The sequence below is a fragment of the Amphiprion ocellaris genome, chromosome 7 (assembly GCF_022539595.1).
Source record: "Amphiprion ocellaris isolate individual 3 ecotype Okinawa chromosome 7, ASM2253959v1, whole genome shotgun sequence".
Lineage (NCBI taxonomy): Eukaryota > Metazoa > Chordata > Actinopteri > Pomacentridae > Amphiprion > Amphiprion ocellaris.
In genome coordinates this window covers 35,904,718-35,924,141 of record NC_072772.1, presented here as the reverse complement: position 1 = coordinate 35,924,141, position 19,424 = coordinate 35,904,718, and the positions used below count along the sequence as shown (strand labels likewise).

Genomic DNA, 19,424 nt, shown 5'->3' with positions numbered 1-19,424 from the left:
AACATTATTTGCAAGAATAATTATATACATTTTTTTAAAACAGATTTTTCCTGTTTTGTTAAAATATGGGAAATATCTTGTGAATCACAAAAAAATCATAAAAAAACAAACAAAACACAAAATAAAACAAAGCAAAAAAACAGGGAAAACCTGTAAATATTGTGAAAAATGTTTATTTTCAAAAATAGTAGTTTGCTTTTTACAAATTGTGACTGTAAAATGACACTGATTAACTGTTTTTAAATCAGCAAAAAATATAGTTGTACTTATATTTGTTATTATTTAAAATAAAATTCTGTACATCAAGGCTCTAATATACATAATAAAACCATAAAAAATGTTTGAATGTACATTTAAAAGAAAAGGAAAACAAAACTCAGGCCAAAACTGTAAATATTGTGAAAAATCTGCATTTTTACCATTAAATTACTCCACAGAATCCATAACAAATCTTATTATTATCCATATATTTGCTGTTATTTTCAGTTTTTCAACATTACAGTATTTTTTTCTTTTTTCCTTTTTTTCTGCTGTCAGATCTTCAGTTTTTTTAAATGTTATTTTTTTCCAGTTTTGCATCGATGCAACTGAACATAAACTTTTCTTTCCCTTCTCGTCCCCCAGATCTCCTCCCCATCCTTTGTTTCTCCTCCACATTCCTCCCTGTGTCTCCTCCTCTTTCATTCTTCTGTTTTTCTACTTTCCCCTCTTCTTGTCCCCCAGATCCCGACTCTTCCCTTTCCTCCTCATGTTTCCTCCTTTTTCAAACCTCCTCCCTCATTTTCATCCGTGTCTCCCCCATCGTTCGATTCCTCCTCCTCTTCCTCCTCCTCCTCCTCCTCCTCCTCCTCCTCCTCCTCCTCCTCCTCCTCCTCCTCGGTTTCCTGTCCCACTTGGCTCTAAGTCAGCAGCTCTGCAGAAAACCTGAACAGCTCTCTCCACTTTCACTTGTTTCACACAGATCTCTGCAGAAAACAAATCGGTCAAAGTCCTCCAAAAGAGTTGATCTGGCTGCAGAGATTTCATTTCTTCTTCGTTTTGTGTCATTGTTGTTCCCAAACACGCAAAAATACACACAAACAGACACACAAACGGACACACATGAGCCGATTATGACCGTGGGTTTGGATTCCAAGTGAGCGTGACATCATGTAGCCTCAATCAAAACCAGACTGCAGCAGGAAAACCTCAAACAGCAGCAAAGGCTTTACGTTACAGGACGACACACTGTTATCGTCGCCGTCAGGACTCAGGAATTCTGGGATTGTTGCTTCATGCCGCCAGAAAACTGGAAGATGAAACTGTGGCGAGGTGTCGATGGACGAAGTTTTCCTGCAGCTGCATTAAAACATGAGGAGAGCTGATAAATTTGAGCCACGTCTTTGCTGCTTGATGCAAAAATAAAAGTGATTAAGTCTGTCTGATGGAACATCATTTGTTTAAAGTTTTATTTTTAAACTTTATTTAAACGATGCAGAGCTTGTTGACAACAGGCACAACAGGATCAGCAGGAAAACAAGATCTGGCACGGGAAAGCTTCAATTCAAATGACTCAAAACGTGTCCGTAATGACTCAAAAATGGTCTTTGATAACTCAAAATTTGTCGTAATGACTCAAAAATGATCCATAATGACTCAAAAATGGTCTATAATAACTCAAAATGTGACCGTGATGACTCAAACGTGTCCAGTGTGACTCAAAATTTGTCGTAATGACTCAAAACATGCCCATAATGACTCAAAAATGGTCTATAAAGACTCAAAATTTGTCATAATGACTCAAAAAATGGTCTATAATGACTCAGATATGGTCTATATGTCACTGCCAAAGCCAGAGGCTGTGACTAGTAGTAGTGCTCTCCTCTCCTGTGGTCCTGGGTTCTCTCTCTCCTCTAGGTGTGCGTTGGCACAGAGGCATGGCAGCAGGTGCAGCTGATCTGGTAATCAGCAGATCGAGTGCAGGTGGGAGTCATCTAATCATCCACTCCGGCTCCTCTATAAAACCTGAGGCCACTCTGCATCCTGCGCCGGACCGTGAAGCTTACTCCAGTTAGTTCTGCGAACAGTTCAGTCTGAGCCACATTCCTGTTGCTGCAGTAATCTTGTATTCTTGTTTAGAACTGACTCCTGCCTGCTGATGTTGCCCGGATCTGCTGGTTTCTCTGCTTACCGGTTGTTTGGTTTCCTGCCTGGCTGTTCACCTGGCTCCGGTTGGTTCCTGTGGGTTCTCCGGGTTCTGGAAGGAAAGCATCTGCTGCCAGCCTCGCTACTGTTAAGACCTGCCACGCCACCTAGGACTCCATTAACGCCACTCTTGATGCCAAACTGCCAGTCAAATCCCTACGGAGGCCGAAATACCACCACTGGCTGTCGGAACACCTGGGAAGTGGCTCATTCCTCCCAGTTAGACTGGCTGGAACCCAGGCACCCAGTATAGACACTCACCCCGTCTCTGTCAGTTAAGTTCACAAGCCCTGACATGACCAGACTAGCTTTAATTAATCAGCATTTGGTTTTTACTCTGTTTAGACCTCTGATTAAATATCGTATTCCTGTTCTTGTTCGCTAAACATTTATTGCTTCAAGTAGATATCTGGTTTAGGGAGCTTTTGTATAGGATTGCTGTAGGTTTTGAATCGTATAGTTCTGGTTTTTCTATGAGTTGTTTTCCTGCCTTGGTGTTGCCAAACGTAGGTTAACCTTGTCTTTTGTTTTTCATAGATCTTGTCGTTAGTCCACCAACCCACTAGAGGGTATCCTGATCCGTTCCGCCTTCGGCGGCTTTGGTTACCATCCGGTTATTTCTAGTTCCAGTTTATCTTTGTAGTTCTTTTGTTTATTCAATTCAATTTTATTTATATAGCGCCAATTACAGTCAAATTATCTCAAGACGCTTTACAGAATCCATATGAAGCCCCAGAGCAGCCCTAAGGAGACAGTGGCAAAAAACCCACCCTTTTAACAAGGAAAAAAACCTTGAGTAGAACCTGGCTCTAATGTGGGGGGACCATCTGCTGCTGGCTGGGTGGGTTGAGAGGGACAGAAGAGGTAGAGGGGTAGAGGTAGAGGTAGAGGGGTAGAGGTAGAGGTAGAGGGGTAGAGGTAGAGGGATAGAGGGGTAGAGGTAGAGGGGTAGAGGGGTAGAGGGATAGAGGGGTAGAGGTAGAGGTAGAGGTAGAGGGGTAGAGGTAGCAGGGTTAGAGGTAGAGGGGTAGAGATGGGGGGAACAAGGAACATATAACATACAGTTGGATACATGTATGATAAGATAGATGATATACAAAGTACAAGCTAGCATTGAAATTGATTCATAGTTTACTGTTATGATGTACAGCTCTGACATTAAATATACTACATATATAGCTGGTGGTAAAATTCAAACAGTAAGCAGATGAGCAATCTTATCTTGTTCTTTGTTGTAAAGAAAAGCATAATTAAATCGTCTAACTGCTCTCATTTCCTGCACTTGAGTCTCTGTACCCGCCGTAACATTATAATGACTTGAAATTTGTCGTAATGACTCAAAGATGGTCTACAATTACTCAAACGGTCTATAATGACTCAAAAATGACTCAAAATGGTCTATAATGTTTCAAAACATGTCCGTAATGAGTTGTAAATGGTCTATAATGACTCAAAACTTGTCCAGTGTGAATCATTATTTGTCTATAATGACTCAAAACGTGTCCGTAATAACTCAAAAATGGTTTATAATGACTCAAAATGTGTCTATCATGACTCAAAAATGGTCTATAATGACTCAAAATTTGTCCAAAATTAGAAAAAAATATGATTTAATGACTCAAAATTTGTCGTAATGACTCAAAACCTGTCCAGTGTGACTCAACACTTGTCCAAAATGACTAAAAATTGCCCAAAACCTGAGACTTTGTCTAATAACAACAGAAAACTAGACCAAAATGACTCAACATGTGTCCAACATAACTCACTCGAAGCTTACTCTAAAATTGCCCTTAATAACTTGAAATTTGTCCTAAATGAATCAAATACTATCCAAAGTGACTCAATAATTGTCAGAATTATTCAAAACTAGTCCATAATGACTCAAAAATGGACGATTATTACTAAAAATGTGTCTAAAATGCCAGAAACTTGTCCAACAATACAACATTTGTCCAGAATGATTCAAACTTTCTGCAAAACAACTCAGAAATTGTCAAGAATGCCTCACCAACTGGGAGGAAAATACTCCTAATAATAAGAACAATTCTAATAATCCAGTGTTGAACTGCTCGGGGGATTGCTACAGGTGAAGAGGAGTCATGTGACCGTGAAGGTGACCTCTGATTGGACGGAAACAGGAGTCAGGATGGATTAATGGGAGAAGGTGATGAGAGAGAAAAGTGGAGGTCGGAGAGAAGAAACTGACAGACGACTGATAAACCCGACGACAGAAGAGAGTGTGTGTGTGTGTGTGTGTGTGTGTGTGTGTGTGTGTGTGTGTGTGTGTGTGTGTGTGTGTGTGTGTGTGTGTGTGTGTGTGTGTGTGTGTGTCTCCAGCTGTCCGATAGGAGTGTGAAACATCCTTTTGAAGTGCAAGAGAGAATTTACAGCTGCTTTCATCCTCTGCCATCACACACACACACACACACACACACACACACACACACACACACACACACACACACACACACCTGGCCAACTCCTGCTGCACCTGGACCAATGATGGATGGATGATTTCCCAGAATGCACCAGGAGCACTGACAGCCCGTCCAACCTGCTCCTTTTTTATCAATGTTGGCGGTTTTTAAACATTTTTATTTTGTAGTTTCCGCAGATAAACTAAAGTCGGTACCTGGCTGCAGGTAAACCAGCCCAGAGGCTTCACAACTGGACGGTAAATCAGTCGACTCCGCCCACACAGATGTTCTGTTTACCTGGCCTCTATAGGAAACCACAGCTGATTCAAATGAGAACCAACATTTGGTGTCCACATGCTTCTGGTTTCTCTTTGACTCCTCCGGACCCTGTACCCACCGTCAAGCATGGAGGTGGCAGTATCATTATATTATTAATTGAACTGACTTGGTTCTTCAGGTTCTTGATGGGTTTAAGTCAGGACTTCAGGGAGACCAGTCTAGAACCTTCATTCCAGCCTGATGGAACCATTTCTTTACCACGTCTGATGTGTGTTTGGGCTCATTGTCTGGTTGAAACATCCAACTGTGTCCAAGATCAACCTTCTGCTGATGGTTTTAGGTTTTCCTGAAGAACGTGGAGGTGATCCTCCTTCTTCATTATTCCATTTACTTTGTGTGAAGCTCCAGTTCCACAGAGCATGATACTGCGACCTCCATGCTTGGTGGTAGGTTTGGTGTTCTTGGGGTTAAAAATAGACCCGCCCAAGACAGTCTGAAACCAGTCTTAAAAATGTCTAAAACCATGACCAAAATCAAATCTAAACTAGTCCAAAAATGTTGAGAACCAGTCATAATACAGTCTGAAACCAGTCCACAACCAAAACCGAAACCAGTTTAAGAAACAGACCAAAAAGTCAAAAACAAGTACAAATTGGGACCAAAACCAAACCTAAACTACTCCTAACAAAAGTCCAAAAACTGCCCAAAATACAGTTTGAAACCAGTCCTGAACTGGTCCTAAAACCAGTAGTCAAGCAGTCTTAGAAACTTTAGGAAATCAGTCCAAAAAAAGATAAGAATCAGTACAAAGCTAAGACTAAAACAACAACTAAACTACTCTTGGAGAAAAAGTCTAAGACCCACCCAAGATGGTTTGAAACCAGTCCTAAAAAATGTTCAGAACCATTCTGAAACCAGTCCAGAGGCACTTCTAGAAAGCCCCAGAACATGATACTGCCACCACCATGCTTGATGGTAGGTTTGGTGTTCTTGGGGTTGAAGGCCTCATCTTCTCTGCTCTCATTAGTCTAATGAGTGGATCTAATGGGTTCTATTTAAACTGGCTCAGAGGAGTCAGCAGCTGTAGTCGATTGGAATCACTCTTTGGACGTTAAGAGGCCACGAAACTAAGAAGATTTGATTGACACAGCTTTCTATATCACCAAAACTGATCATTCCAGTTAGATTTCATCATATTTCCTGAAGATCTTTACGAAATCTATGAAAGAACCAAAATGTTGGATTGTTTTTTGCATGTTTCAATGATTCCAGATTTCTAGAAGTCATTGGAAACTCAATATTTCTTGACTATACTTGGTCTTTACAGGTAGATTGTTGGTGTTTGCTGTTAGATGCTAATTGTTGTTCCCTGAAGAACCACCGGTGTCACAAACAACAAGAGTTTTCCAAACTTTTAAGTCATTTTTAAGCAAATATCTTTCATCTCCTCGATCCCATCAGTCTTTAAAAGTCTCCCGGTAAATTGAATATTTATATGTTTTATATATCAAATCTGAAACGTTGCATCATTGATCTTCTAAACTGGACTCTTACCTCCACGATGCTCTTCAAGTCTCGGACGTAGGCTTGTTCCGTCTCTACGATCTCCAGAGCGACTCGTTCCAGCCGTGAAAGCTGCTTCGGTGTCACCGCCGCCGCCATCGACTGATTGGCCACATGTCCGTTGGGAGCATGGCCTCCTCCTGTCGCCTTGGCAACCCCTCCTCCTCCTCCCGCCGTGACGAGCGGCGTGAGGTCCAGGCTGATGTCGGATCCGTTGCGTTTGGGCGTGGAGGAGGAAGACGAGGAGGCGTTGTAGGATGGCATGGCACCGTATGGCAGCGAGGAGGATGAAGACGAGGAGGACGAGGAGTGGGAGGCGTCCTGCAGAGACACCGAGGAGGCCGAAGACGACAGAGACAAGGAGGCCGGACGCTCTCCATCAGAACAGACGGTGTTGACGGAGGTGCAGGAGGAAGACGACGCTCCTCGGTCACCGGACGACATCATCCTTCCCACGATCCCACTGAGAGACGAGACGGAGGACGGACGCTTGGCAGCTGCAGACAGACGGACAGAAAACATTTTAGCAACATTTCTAAATATATTCAGACATTTGTTAATGATTTTTGGCATTTAAAAATATTTTCTGGCACTTTATGAATATTTTTTGACATTTTATTGATATTTGGATGCATTTTATTAATATTTTATATGTTTAATTAATATTTTTATTAATATTTGTAGATATTCTATTAATATTTTAGAAGCTCTATCAATATTTGTAGACATTTTCTTAATATTTCGAGATATTTTATTAATATTTTTAGAAATTTTATTAGTATTTTTAGATGTTTAATTAATATTTTTAGACATTTTGTTAGTACTTTCAGACATTTTATTAATAATTTTTGACATTTTATTAACATTTTTAACTTGTGTTAATATTTGTAGACATTTTCTTAATATTTCAAGATGTTTTGTCCATATTTTTAGACAGTTTATCAATATTTAAAACATTTTATTAATATTTGTAGACATTTTATGAACAGTTTTAGACATTTTATTATTATCTGGATACACTTCTATACATTTTATTAATATTTGTAAACATTTTGTTAATATTTGTTTATTGAATATATTTTAGTCTTTTATTAATAGTTTTAAACATTTTATTAATGTTTATAGACATTTTAGTAATATTTATAGATGTTTAATTAATATTTTTAGAAATTCTGTTAGTATTTGTAGACATTTTATTAATGTTTTTAGAAGTTTTTAAAATATTTATAGACATTGTATTAATATTTTAGACATTATATTAATATTTATAGGCATTTTATGAATATTTTAAATGTTTTAATATTTTAGACACTATTAATATATGTAGACATTTTATTAATATTTTGTTAAAAAAGTTTAATACTTTTAGATGTTTTATTGGCGTTTTTAAACATTTTATTAATCTTTTTAGAAAATTGTATTAATATTGTTTTTAAAACTCAAAGCAGTTTGTGTCTATTTTTTTCCTGCAGTCTAAACATCAGCTGTGATGATTTTCTGATTTTTAAGGTAAAGAAGTGTGTAACTGTGTGATCAGGAAGTGAAACGTTCTTCTTTCTGTTGGTTCTTTCTGAATGTTAGAGCAGCTGTCAAGCTGTGAAGCTGTGAAGTTTAACATGTTCAGCTTAGAAAAACATCCTGGAAATAAAAAAGCTGTTGGTTCCAAACAAACTTCAGACTTCTGGTGGACATTTAGTATGTTTTTGTGGTAGATTCATCTATTTTTGTGATGATTTTTGGTCTTTTTGTGCTGATCTTATGTCTCTTTGTGACAATCTCAGCCCTCTTTTGGCAATTTTTTGACTATTTTTGTGGTAATTTTGTATCTTTTCGTACTGATTTTGTATCTTTTTGTGGTACTTTTGGCCTTTTAGTGGTTATTTTGCATCTTTCAGTGGAATTTTTTTTTGCCTTTTTGTGGTATATTTACTTCTTTTTGTGGTGATTTTGGTCTTTTTTGATAGCTTTTTTTCACTTATTTTACCAGAACTCAGATGTGTTTCTTCTCCTAAATGTTGTGGTTCTATCTGCTGGACTGATGAAGTTCTGACATTCAGAAATGATGGAAAAAGTCTATTAAAAAGTGATAAATCTGGACCTTTGAGGGTCTGTAACTCTGGAAATATTCACAGTATGAAGGTAGAGATGAGGAACCAGATGGTTCTAAGGGTTTAAATGTCTGATGAAAAACCAAACAAACTGATCATTCAAAAGGAGAAATTTGTTAAAAACTGAAGGTTAGTTTAGTCTCAGAGTTCAAAACTGAAGTTACAGAATCATCTCACACACACACACACACACACACACACACACACACTCCACTTTATCTCCTTATTTAGAAATGCTTTCAGGCTTCGGCTGTGACTCAGTTTGTTTTGAGTCGCTGCTTTCATTCATTCATTCATTCATTCAGGCTTTAATGAATCTGAACTCATGAATGAACTCACTATTTTTGTCTTAAACTAAATATATTGTTTAGAAAACTAGATGTACAAAATATAATCCCCTGCACTGTAAAAATATAATGAAAAACTGAAAATCCAGTGACTGTAGCACCAAATAATACAGTAAAATCATGAAAAAAAGTCATTTTCCATCAAAATACATTTTCTAGCCTTGATTTAAATTGAACCAACAGTATTTCTACTTTATGTGTTGGGAGCTTCTTAATGTTAATGCAGTTACACATAATATATATTTAAAAATTACACATAATAAAAATAATAATTAATAATAAACTGTTGTTTTGTCACCAGTTGTTTTAAAGTAGAATTTAACAGTTTAATCTATTAAATAAAAGTGAAATATCTGATAAATTACCAATAATTTTTTAACTTATTTTACAAATATTTGCTGCTACGTGGAAAGAAAAAATCTGCAAATTAAGGTTTTTGTGCAAATTGTACAACAAAGAGTTTTCTGATCACCTCAATGTAAAACATGTTGCTGTTAGCACCAGAGCTAACGTTAGCTACGAGTCATGCTAACGGCTAACGGTGTAGCCATCCCATAATAGACCACTTTTCTAGACAGTGCTTGAGTTTACAGAAAGTCTTAAAATGTTGAATAAAATCGCTATAATTGCACTTAGATTTGCAGTAATCTGTGAATGTAGCAGACAGATGAAAAATGCAGATAAATAGAAATGAAACATTTTTGTGGTTTAAGTTTTTACTCCATCGAGGCTCTGCCTCCTTGGAGGAGGAAGAACCTAAACAACAAAAATATCTCTTTTAATAACTTAATTATAAACTTTTTGTTTATGAAAAATTACATAAATAAAAATTGATATTCCTATAAAAAGAACCATGTAAATTCCACCATTTATCAGACCCAGAAAAGATGAAAACAGAATGAATCTCTGGATTTTCAACTTTCTGAAGCTCCTTGAACTACTTATGCTGATGTTATGTGCCATACAGTGGAAAAAACAACTAAATTCAGGCTTTAAGTCATCAAAGTCACTTTTTTCTATATGTCCCATTTTCCTTTTTTTAAATAAATTTTAAATTATAAACATGTATATGTCTATTCATTGATTCAACTGTCAACCACAATTTTATTTGAATTGAAAAACTTCACTTATTGTGTCAAATATTGCTATTTGACAAAAGTGCAATTAATTGCGATTAATTAATTCCAAAGCCTCTAATTAATTAGGTTAATTTTTTAATCGCGTCCCACCACTAATATATATCCATTTTTTTTACAAACATTATAATTTTTTATATTTTTATATATTTAAAATGATCTAAAATGTAATTATTTTACTGATATTTGTAACTGTTTTTGCTGCTTTTTACAGTTTCTTAATGTTGCTGTATTCCAACATATTTTCTCTATAAACTTCACAGTATTCATTAAGCAGAAGTAGGAACATCTGTCAACATCTGTGATGCATTTCAGACAGCTTTTGCCTCCATTAACGAACTAAAACTTGTCTTTTTCATCGTTTTAAACCCTCAGACAACCAGAAGCACTTTACAGAAACAGAATAAATGTAGAATTAATGAGTAATTCCACATTAGCGCTGATAAATGAGCTGAAAGCAGAAAACAGAACCCTACCTGCAGTTTTTAAACCATTGATCCACCACCACAGATCCACAACTGTTAGACTGAAATAATAACTGTTTCTCAGCTCGTCTGGTTTCCTGTTTTCAGCTCAATGAGTGAGACCTGAACTTCTGCTCTACTGAGAAAACCTCGCCGAAGGTCCTCACAAGCCCAGAAAGAAGCCGAGTGTTTGTGTTTGTCAGATCTGCACCTGACTTCAAACCCAGGATGTGGTCTGATGAACATTCGTCTCATTCTGCTTCCGTCCGTCTCGGATGTACACACCTTCATTAGCATAATGTAGTTCCTCGTAACATCAGCATTTTCACGTCTGTGCAGAAAAACTTGACTCGATTGTGACTTTATGATTGTTTACTTCGATTTCCTAAACTCTTCCTCGAAAACTTTAACTCAACATGAGCCCAAAGTGACAAAAACTACTTAAAAAGACTCAAAATGTGCCCAAAATAGCTAAAACTAGTCCAGAATGAATTGAAAAGTTGTCCAAAAATACTCAACATGAGCCCAAAATGATGAAAACTTGCCCCAAATCACTCAAAAATGACTCCAAATTTCTTTAAAATAACTTAAACCTATATCTAAAGTAACTTGAACGACTCAAAATTCTCCTAAATTAGCCAGTATTTATCTAAAATGATTCAAACGTTGCTAAAAAATGACTAAAATCTGTCAAAAAAACTCAAAGTGTTTCTAAAACGAAGCGAACATGGTCAAAACATTACTTTAAACCTCAAAAATTAACTCAGAAATCACTCAAATTTTGCCAAAATGACCTTAACTTGTCCAAACTGATTTCAAATTAGTTTAAAACAACTTAAACTTATTTAAAGCCACTAGAACTACTCCAAAATAATCTAAAGTTGTCCTGAATTAGTCAGTATTTCTCTAAAATGATTAAAAATTTGTAAAAGAAATGACTGAAGTTTGTCAAAAAAAAGACAAAATGTGTCGAAAACGATGTAAACATGGTCAGAAAATTACTTTAAACCTCAGCAATGAACTCAGAAATGTCTTCTGTATGGTACAACACAGTTAAACCTTTAAGAAGTCTGAATTTCTTTCATTATTTGCTTCGCAGGACTTTAAAACATCCAGGAGTCTCTGGTGGATCAGTCCTCCTGGATAGAACTACACCATGAAAAAAAGCATCAGTCAGGATGATACGAGAACATTTTCATTTGCATTCATGAGAGTGAATAATAATCATTAAGCTGCTTTGGTGTTGCTACTATTTTTAGAATAAAAATCACTTGTGTCCATCTGGGACAAATCTGACATCAGAATGTCCTAGTTTACTCTTTTCAAGGTCATTTTTGGTCACACAATTGTCTGAACACCGCAGCGACCGCAGCCTGTAACGTGGGGCGTTTAGAGAACATCGGTAAATGTGGTGTCTGTTGATAAACAGATGTTCCGCAACTGATGTGTTTTGCCTTTGACAAGGTGGGAGGTCCGACCAAATGAGAATGTTGGTTTAGAGCCCTGATCACGAAGCACGGTGGTGGCAGCATCATGATGTGAAGCATGGTGGTGGCAGCATCATGATGTGAAGCATGGTGGTGGCAGCATCATGATGTGAAGCATGGTGGTGGCAGCATCATGAATGAAGCATGGTGGTGGCAGCATCATGATGTGAAGCATGGTGGTGGCAGCATCATGATGTGAAGCATGGTGGTGGCAGCATCATGATGTGAAGCACGGTGGTGGCAGCATCATGATGTGAAGCATGGTGGTGGCAGCATCATGATGTGGAAGCATGGTGGTGGCAGCATCATGATGTGAAGCACGGTGGTGGCAGCATCATGATGTAAAGCACGGTGGTGGCAGCATCATGATGTGAAGCACGGTGGTGGCAGCATCATGATGTGAAGCACGGTGGTGGCAGCATCATGATGTGAAGCATAGTGGTGGCAGCATCATGATGTGAAGCATGGTGGTGGCAGCATCATGATGTGAAGCATGGTGGTGGCAGCATCATGATGTGGAAGCATGGTGGTGGCAGCATCATGATGTGAAGCACGGTGGTGGCAGCATCATGATGTGAAGCATGGTGGTGGCAGCATCATGATGTGAAGCACGGTGGTGGCAGCATCATGATGTGAAGCATGGTGGTGGCATTATTAATTATTATTTAACCACTTTGAAGAAATCTGTTTTGACTTTGACATCAGAGTAAATTCTGGTCAAAAAGCCAAAATAAACTGACAGTAACACAGTCTGTTGTGTGATATTTCTAGTTCTTGGCTTTTAAGGGCACCCAGAGAGTATTTTTACGGCTTCAGGTTGAAACCAGACAACATTCTCGCTAATATGTCTTTAAGAACGTTCCTAAAGTTCTTCGAGAGTCTCCTTCATTCATGGTTTGGTCCCTTCAAAGCCAACACCTGATTATTTTCCTTTTCCAGTGACGGCCTTTAACTCCACATGTTCCTTCTGTTACGTAACTCTGAGATCCACTTAAAAAACAGCCGAGGTCAAACATCCAGAAGGTATGCGGCGTCCTGGAGATGGAAAACACAGCAGAGGACCATGTAGGGACGAGAACGTTCCTCACTTTACCTCATTATTTATTACAGATCAGATGGAACCTTCATGATAGAACTCTGTGAAGACGGAGATGTTGGAGTTTCATTATTGAGACTAAATCTGTTAAAACAGCATCAGAAGTGAGGAGAGGATCCTCATGGCAGAGTTTTACGTCTTCGTGGAAACAGTTTGGCCTGGAGGCGGCCGTGTCGAGGTGGAATTTCCCTCTAAACTTCATAACTATCAGGTTTGGTGGATTCCAGAGTGTGATTACAGTAATAAGACAGAAGCTGCTCGCTGCCATTAAAGAGTTCAGCTCTGACGCAAGAAAAGAACCAACGAGAAGCTTTATTTCATATCAAGTTCACGTCTTCATGGTGGCTTCAGAACAGAAACAGCCACCAGATGAAAGCTTCTATCAACAAAATGAGGAAAAGCTCAATCACACATTCTGTCTTCATGTCCGTCCACGAAGTCGTCAATCAGTGGTCTTAAGGAGTGAAGATTGTTCAGGGCTTTTTTTTTTTTGAAGACTTTCTAGTCATTCTGGACAATTAGTAAGTCAGTTTGGACTAGTTTCAGCTCGATAGGACACGTTTTGAGCAATTTTGGATAAATCTTGATTAAATTTAGAGTCATTATGGACAAACTGAGTTATTCAGGACAAATCTTGAGACATTTTGAAGAGATTTCAGTCTTTTCAAGTTAACATAATGTAAAAAAAAGTCTACAATGACTCGGGAAAAACATTTTTATCAACAATGGAACTCCTTCAGAGGAGTCATAGGTGTCTTGGTGGCCTCCCCACTTTACTGATCACTGCTGAATGTAAAACAGTGAATAAAGTTCTGTCTTCTGTTTTTTTCATTTAAAGTAGTTTGTTGAAGGACATCTTTCCTAACAGGTTTCATTTTATCTCGACATGTAACCAGAACGTTGTTTATCAGTTGCAGTCAAACCAATGATTTCTACTCATAAGGTAGAAACTGTTCAACTAAACTGCAGGTTTTAATTTCCTTCAGCGTGCCTCCTTCCACAAATTACATAAAAATGTATTCGCAGCCACAGCTGATATTTTGGAGATAAGAAGAGTAACGAGGAAACGAACGTTTAAACATCAGAATGAACCTGTAAACCAGATGTTTAAAGAGTAACTTTAGACTCTGAGTCAACATCAGCTCCACCTTCAGTGAGAGAAACTAAAACAGGAACCAAGATGAGAAGGTTTGAGAAATATTCCGTCTGACAGCGAGATAATTCAGCAGACGGCAGAGACAGTGGAGTTATGTAAGAGACGGAGGTTATCAGCAGGAGGATGAAGTCTCACGTCACAGTTTAGAATAGATTCTGACTTTTTAAAGACAAATGAAGATCCTTCAGCTGGACGATGATGCTACACAGTAAAACAAAAAACACTAAAAATATGCAAGTGGTGGAATACTGTAACATCCTAACATTTGTCAGTTTGTCTGCAACTGTAAAAACAGAAAGAATTGGAGAAAGATTAGATAGGGATAGTATGAATCATTTTGAACACTGTGAACAGTGATTTTAGGCTAGTTTTTGTTATTCTGGGCAATTTCTGAGTAATTGTGGATAAATTATGAGTCATTTTGGATAAATGCTGAGTCTTTTTGGACAAATGTTGAGTCATTTTGGACAAATGTTGTCTTTTTAGTTTTGAGTGATTTGGGGCTAGTTTTTTCATTTTAGACAATGTGTAAATCCTTAAATCCTAAAAAGTGCCAAAAGACGGTCAAACAGCGTCTTCATGAAGGACAGATGGAACGTACCACTATAAGACAGGGGCCGGGGGAGGTGGACCAGTCCAGCTGCAGCCTTTGAGCAGTGAAAGTTTTCAGACGACAGCAGAGATAAAGAGACAAGAGTGTTGACAAAGACAGGAAGTGACTCTTCTCTCTGAGTTTCCTTTTATTTACACTCAGTCGCTGTGAATGCTCTCAAACAACCTCTGATTACTGACCAGCCCTGAACTTTAAACTTCTGCCTTCAGCTCATTTTCTGGAAAAATCAGCTGGATTTTTCTTATTATTGTCATCAGACTCCTCGACTTAGACAAGATGAAGGTCTGAGGACTGAAAAATTAGAAATAAAGTGTGTAGAACTGGAACAGAATCAAAAAGTCCGCTTCATGTCTTTAAAAAACATGACTGGGGTAGTTTTTAAAGACATTTCTGACATATAAAATGTATAAAATTACTTCATTGTACAAATATCAAGTCAAAAAAACACTTCTAGCATGTCATAGAAATGATTATATTACATGTAAAATTCACAAACGTAGTTTTCAGATGAAGAAAAAGTCTCACTGATGATAAACGTGATCCAGGTTTGTTGCTGGATTATTTCCTCTGAGTTTATTAAAACCAGCAGCAGGATAAACATGGAGGCAGATTTGATTCTGGTAGTTTTAAGTTTGTTGTGGTCATTTTGTGTCTTTTTTTGTTGTCTCTTTGTACCTGTTTGGGTCTTTTGTGTCTCTTTGTGTTGGATTTGTGTCTCCTTTTGGTCAATTAGTGTCTTCTTTTAGGGATTTCGTAAGTCTTTGTGGTTGTTTTGTGTCTCTTTGTGGATGTTTTATATCTTTTGTGTTAGTTTTGGTGTCTCTGTTGTCATTTTGTGTTGTTTTGAGTCTAATTATGGCCAAATTGTGTCTCTTTGTTGTCTTTTGGGCTCTTTTGCATTACTTTGAGTCTAATTATGTTCAAGCTGTGTATCTTTGTTGTAATTTTATGTCATTTTGTGTGTCTTTGTTGATGATTTAAGTCTCTTTGTGGTTGATTCTGAAAATGTTTTAGCTCGTAAAGCTCAGACTCAGACTCGTCTTGAAAAAAACCGTCAGCTGACCTGCAGATTTAAACTCTGATTCCTTCGCGGCTGCTCTCAGACTGATGTGATTTGATTTGTTCTGCCGTTTCGTTTCTCATTTCTCTCTTTGTTTTAGAATAAAAGTGGCGAGGAGGAGTCACAGAGCAGCCAATCGAAGCAAAGAGCAGATAAAAATATGTCGATTCCTTGGGCTCCTTATCTTGGGCGTTCGTCTATTTTCTGCCTCGTTCTTTTCTATGGTTATAATCAACAGATCTTTTATGGTGTGTGTGTGTGTGTGTGTGTGTGTGTGTGTGTGTGTGTGTGTGTGTGTGTGTGTGTGTGTGTGTGTGTGTGTGTGTGTGTGTGCGTGTGCGTGTGTGTGTCGCTGCAGAAACATTGTTCGGCGCTACACTTTATCGCCACAAACCATACAACTTCCTGCACACTGGCGAGAGTCTGAGCGACAATCAGTGCTGTGTGTTTGTGTATAATTGCAGCGTGTTTGCAGAAATGTTTCGAGGTGTGTGTGTGTGTGTGTGTGTGTGTGTGTGTGTGTGTGTGTGTGTGTGTGTGTGTGTGTGTGAAAGCTAACTATGGAAGCCAATATAACAGCAGAGCAGCTAAACAGCATGGAGGCTGTGTGTAATTACACATCATTACCCAGCCTGTGTGTTGTGTGTGTGAGTGTGTTGTGTGTTATTGTTGTGTATAATAGCAGTCCGTGCTGCAGGGCCTCTTTCTTTGGTTTGGTGACGGGAAGTCACAGCTCTCACAGAAAGTCGAGACTCAGAAAATAAATCCAGTAAAAGTGACTCTAAACGTCTCCAGGCTTCGTGGGAAAATCACAGCAACTAAACAACCAACAGAAAGGCTGATTGATTAGTTAGAACCGCACTGATTGGGATAGTTTTGTACATTTACCCTGTGAAGTCCAGCATTGCTCAAGGCAGAGAGAACTATCAAAACCAGATAAAATATTTCACAAAACCTGAAGATGAGGACTCAAAATTTGTCCATATGAACTAAAATTAGGCCAAAATGATTTAAATTAATCCAAAAATGCTCAAAATTTGTTCAAATTAACTCAAAACGTGTCAAAAAAGATTAAAATTTGACCAAAATTTGTCCAAAGTGACTCAAGATTCGCGCAGAATGACTCAAATTTATTCCAGTTTAACTAAAACTAGTCCAAACTGACACAAATTAATCAGGAATGACTCAAAATTTGTTGAAACTGACTCAAAATGTGTCAGAAAGATTCAAATTTGTCCAAGATTTGCCCAGAATGACTCTAAATTTGCTCAGAATGACTCAAAATTTGTCCAAATTACTTGAAACTTGTCCAAACTTAGTCAAGATTTGCCCAGAATGACTCAAAACGTGTCCTAAACATGTTGAAAAAGATTTTAAATATTGCCAAAAATTTGTCAAGAACAACTCAAGACTCCCCCAACATGACTCAATTTTTTTCCCCAAATGAACTAAAACTAGTCCAAAGTGACACAAATTAGTAAGAAGTGACTCAAAACATGTCCAAAAAGATTAAAATTTAGCCAAAATTTGGCCAGAATGACTGAAATTATTTCAGATTAACTAAAACTCGTCCATAATGACATAAATTAGTCAAGAATGACTGAAAATGTGTCCAAAAAGACTAAAAGCATCCATAATGACTTACAAATTGTCCAGAATAGCTAGAAAGTCTTCAAAAATGACTTGAAACCTCAAAGATGAACTAATTAAATGCCTTCTATGCAGTTAGAAGTCAGACTAAAATCCATAAAAACTGAGTTTCTTTAAGACAGAACTTTACACACGATGAGTTCAGGGAGCGTCTGAAAGCTGAGAATCTGACTATTCTTTCTGTTTTTGCAGTTTCGGGCCAACAAATGATGAACTTATGGTGATTTCTAGAGTATTTAAACATCTCTTTATTCTGATTAAAGGATAAACTTCCTTCGACTTTGGTGGGACTCGAAACCACAACCTTTGAATCTCTTTTCCAACTAGAAGTCCAATGCGCTGTCCATTGCGCCACAGAGCCTCATAAATGCTACAAAACTCAACCAAGAACATTGAATAAAAAACTTTAAGCGACGAAGGAGTCAACTAAGCTGTAGGGGGCGCTGTGACAAGAAGCAACAGAGAAACCACAGAAATTACCCAACGTTTTAGGCAAAAATCACAGGTGTGAAAATGCTGTAAGTCTTGAAAACCACTAAACAAAATGACAGTGGAGTTAAGATCTTATTAATGGATCACGAGTAAACATAAATGAGGTAAAATACGAGCTGACACTACTAATGGTACTGCTGCTAAAGTTCAAATACAACAACTAGAGCTCAGTCAGGTGATGTGGAAACTTGGTATTCTTTTGTAAACTAGACCAGATTATTTTAGTTTGGCTTCTACAAGTCAACGAACCAATGACAACACCTAACAAAAACTCCGGTTTCTCAGTAGAACTTCCTCATGCTAACAGTGGTCCATGAAGTCTTGTTCTGTCAACAGTTAGCATTGACTTGTGTGCTTTACTGGATCATGTTTACTGCAGAAAGGTGGGTTTGTTTGTTATTTTGGTCATTTTTGCGATTTCTATCAACTTGAAACTGCTTTTTGTCTTTTTAAACTGTTTTTTTGATTGCAATCGAAGTGCGAAACTTAGCATTAGTATTAGCATCCATCCATCAGCACAGTCAGTCTAAAGGCAAAGTCAAGTTCTACATTTGAAACGTGGTCAAAGTCTCCTGGAATCTTAGCTAATTAGGTAGTAGATCTGACTTTAATAAGACTTGTTGGATCTATTTCATGTTACCAGTTGGTCCAACAGTCACTTCCTGTTTACCTGCGTTACTTGGCGATCTCTGGCTGCCGCGCCGCGACCCCTCAGGCATGATGTGATGATGTCACAGGAAGCAGAAACCTGCAGAAAACGGCGACAAAAACCCGGTTAGCTTCAACAAAACTGATCCAGAGCGACTTAGTTCCAAAAATGACTTCCTGATACGTTGTTAGTCCTGATACGTAGAAGAACCTCAAGGAACCTGCCGGGTTCTTTAACGCAAGATAGTTTCTGCGTTGTTTTGTGTTGATTTTGTGTCTTTTTATCTTCATTTTGTGTCTTTTTTTGCTGATTTCAAGTCTATTTGTGTTGATTTTGTCTTTTTGAGTTGATTTTGTGTCTTTTCTATTAATTTTGTGTTTTTTTGCACAAATTTTCTTTTTGTGTTGATTTTATGTTTTTTGTGCTGATTTTGTGTCTTTTGTGTTGATTTTGAGGGTATTTTTGTATTGATTTTGAGTCTTTTCATCTTGATTTTGCACCTTTTTGGATTTTGTGTCATTTTTGTGGCTAAATCTCATCTTTTTGGTGTGATCTTGAGTCTTCATGATGATTTTACTTTCTTTTGTGGTGATTTCACGTCTTTTTAATTCTGTAAGAAATGTCCTTCAAAGTCTGTTTTTTCGGATTTTCATCGTTGTTGTTTTTCAGTTTTTTAACCTACAGATACAGAACACAATTTTAGAGTTCCTTGAGGTTCTTTTA

General features: G+C 37.8%; 1 protein-coding gene across 5 annotated transcripts in view; it reads right to left on the bottom strand.

Moving 5' to 3' along the window:
• Positions 1–19,424, bottom strand: part of plekhg2 (pleckstrin homology domain containing, family G (with RhoGef domain) member 2) — a 104,940-nt gene that overhangs the window by 54,802 nt on the left and 30,714 nt on the right. For 4 of the 5 annotated variants that reach the window (XM_055012270.1, XM_055012269.1, XM_055012272.1 and 1 more), the window contains 2 exons: positions 18,723–18,800; positions 6,435–6,940 (listed from right to left, as the gene is read on the bottom strand). In XM_055012270.1, coding sequence (XP_054868245.1) covers positions 6,435–6,940; positions 18,723–18,771 — 555 coding nt within the window. In that variant the 5' untranslated portion in view covers positions 18,772–18,800. Of the gene's footprint in view, positions 1–6,434; positions 6,941–10,510; positions 10,669–18,722; positions 18,801–19,424 lie in introns of those variants that run through there. The other variant, XM_035957928.2, reaches the window with a different exon arrangement.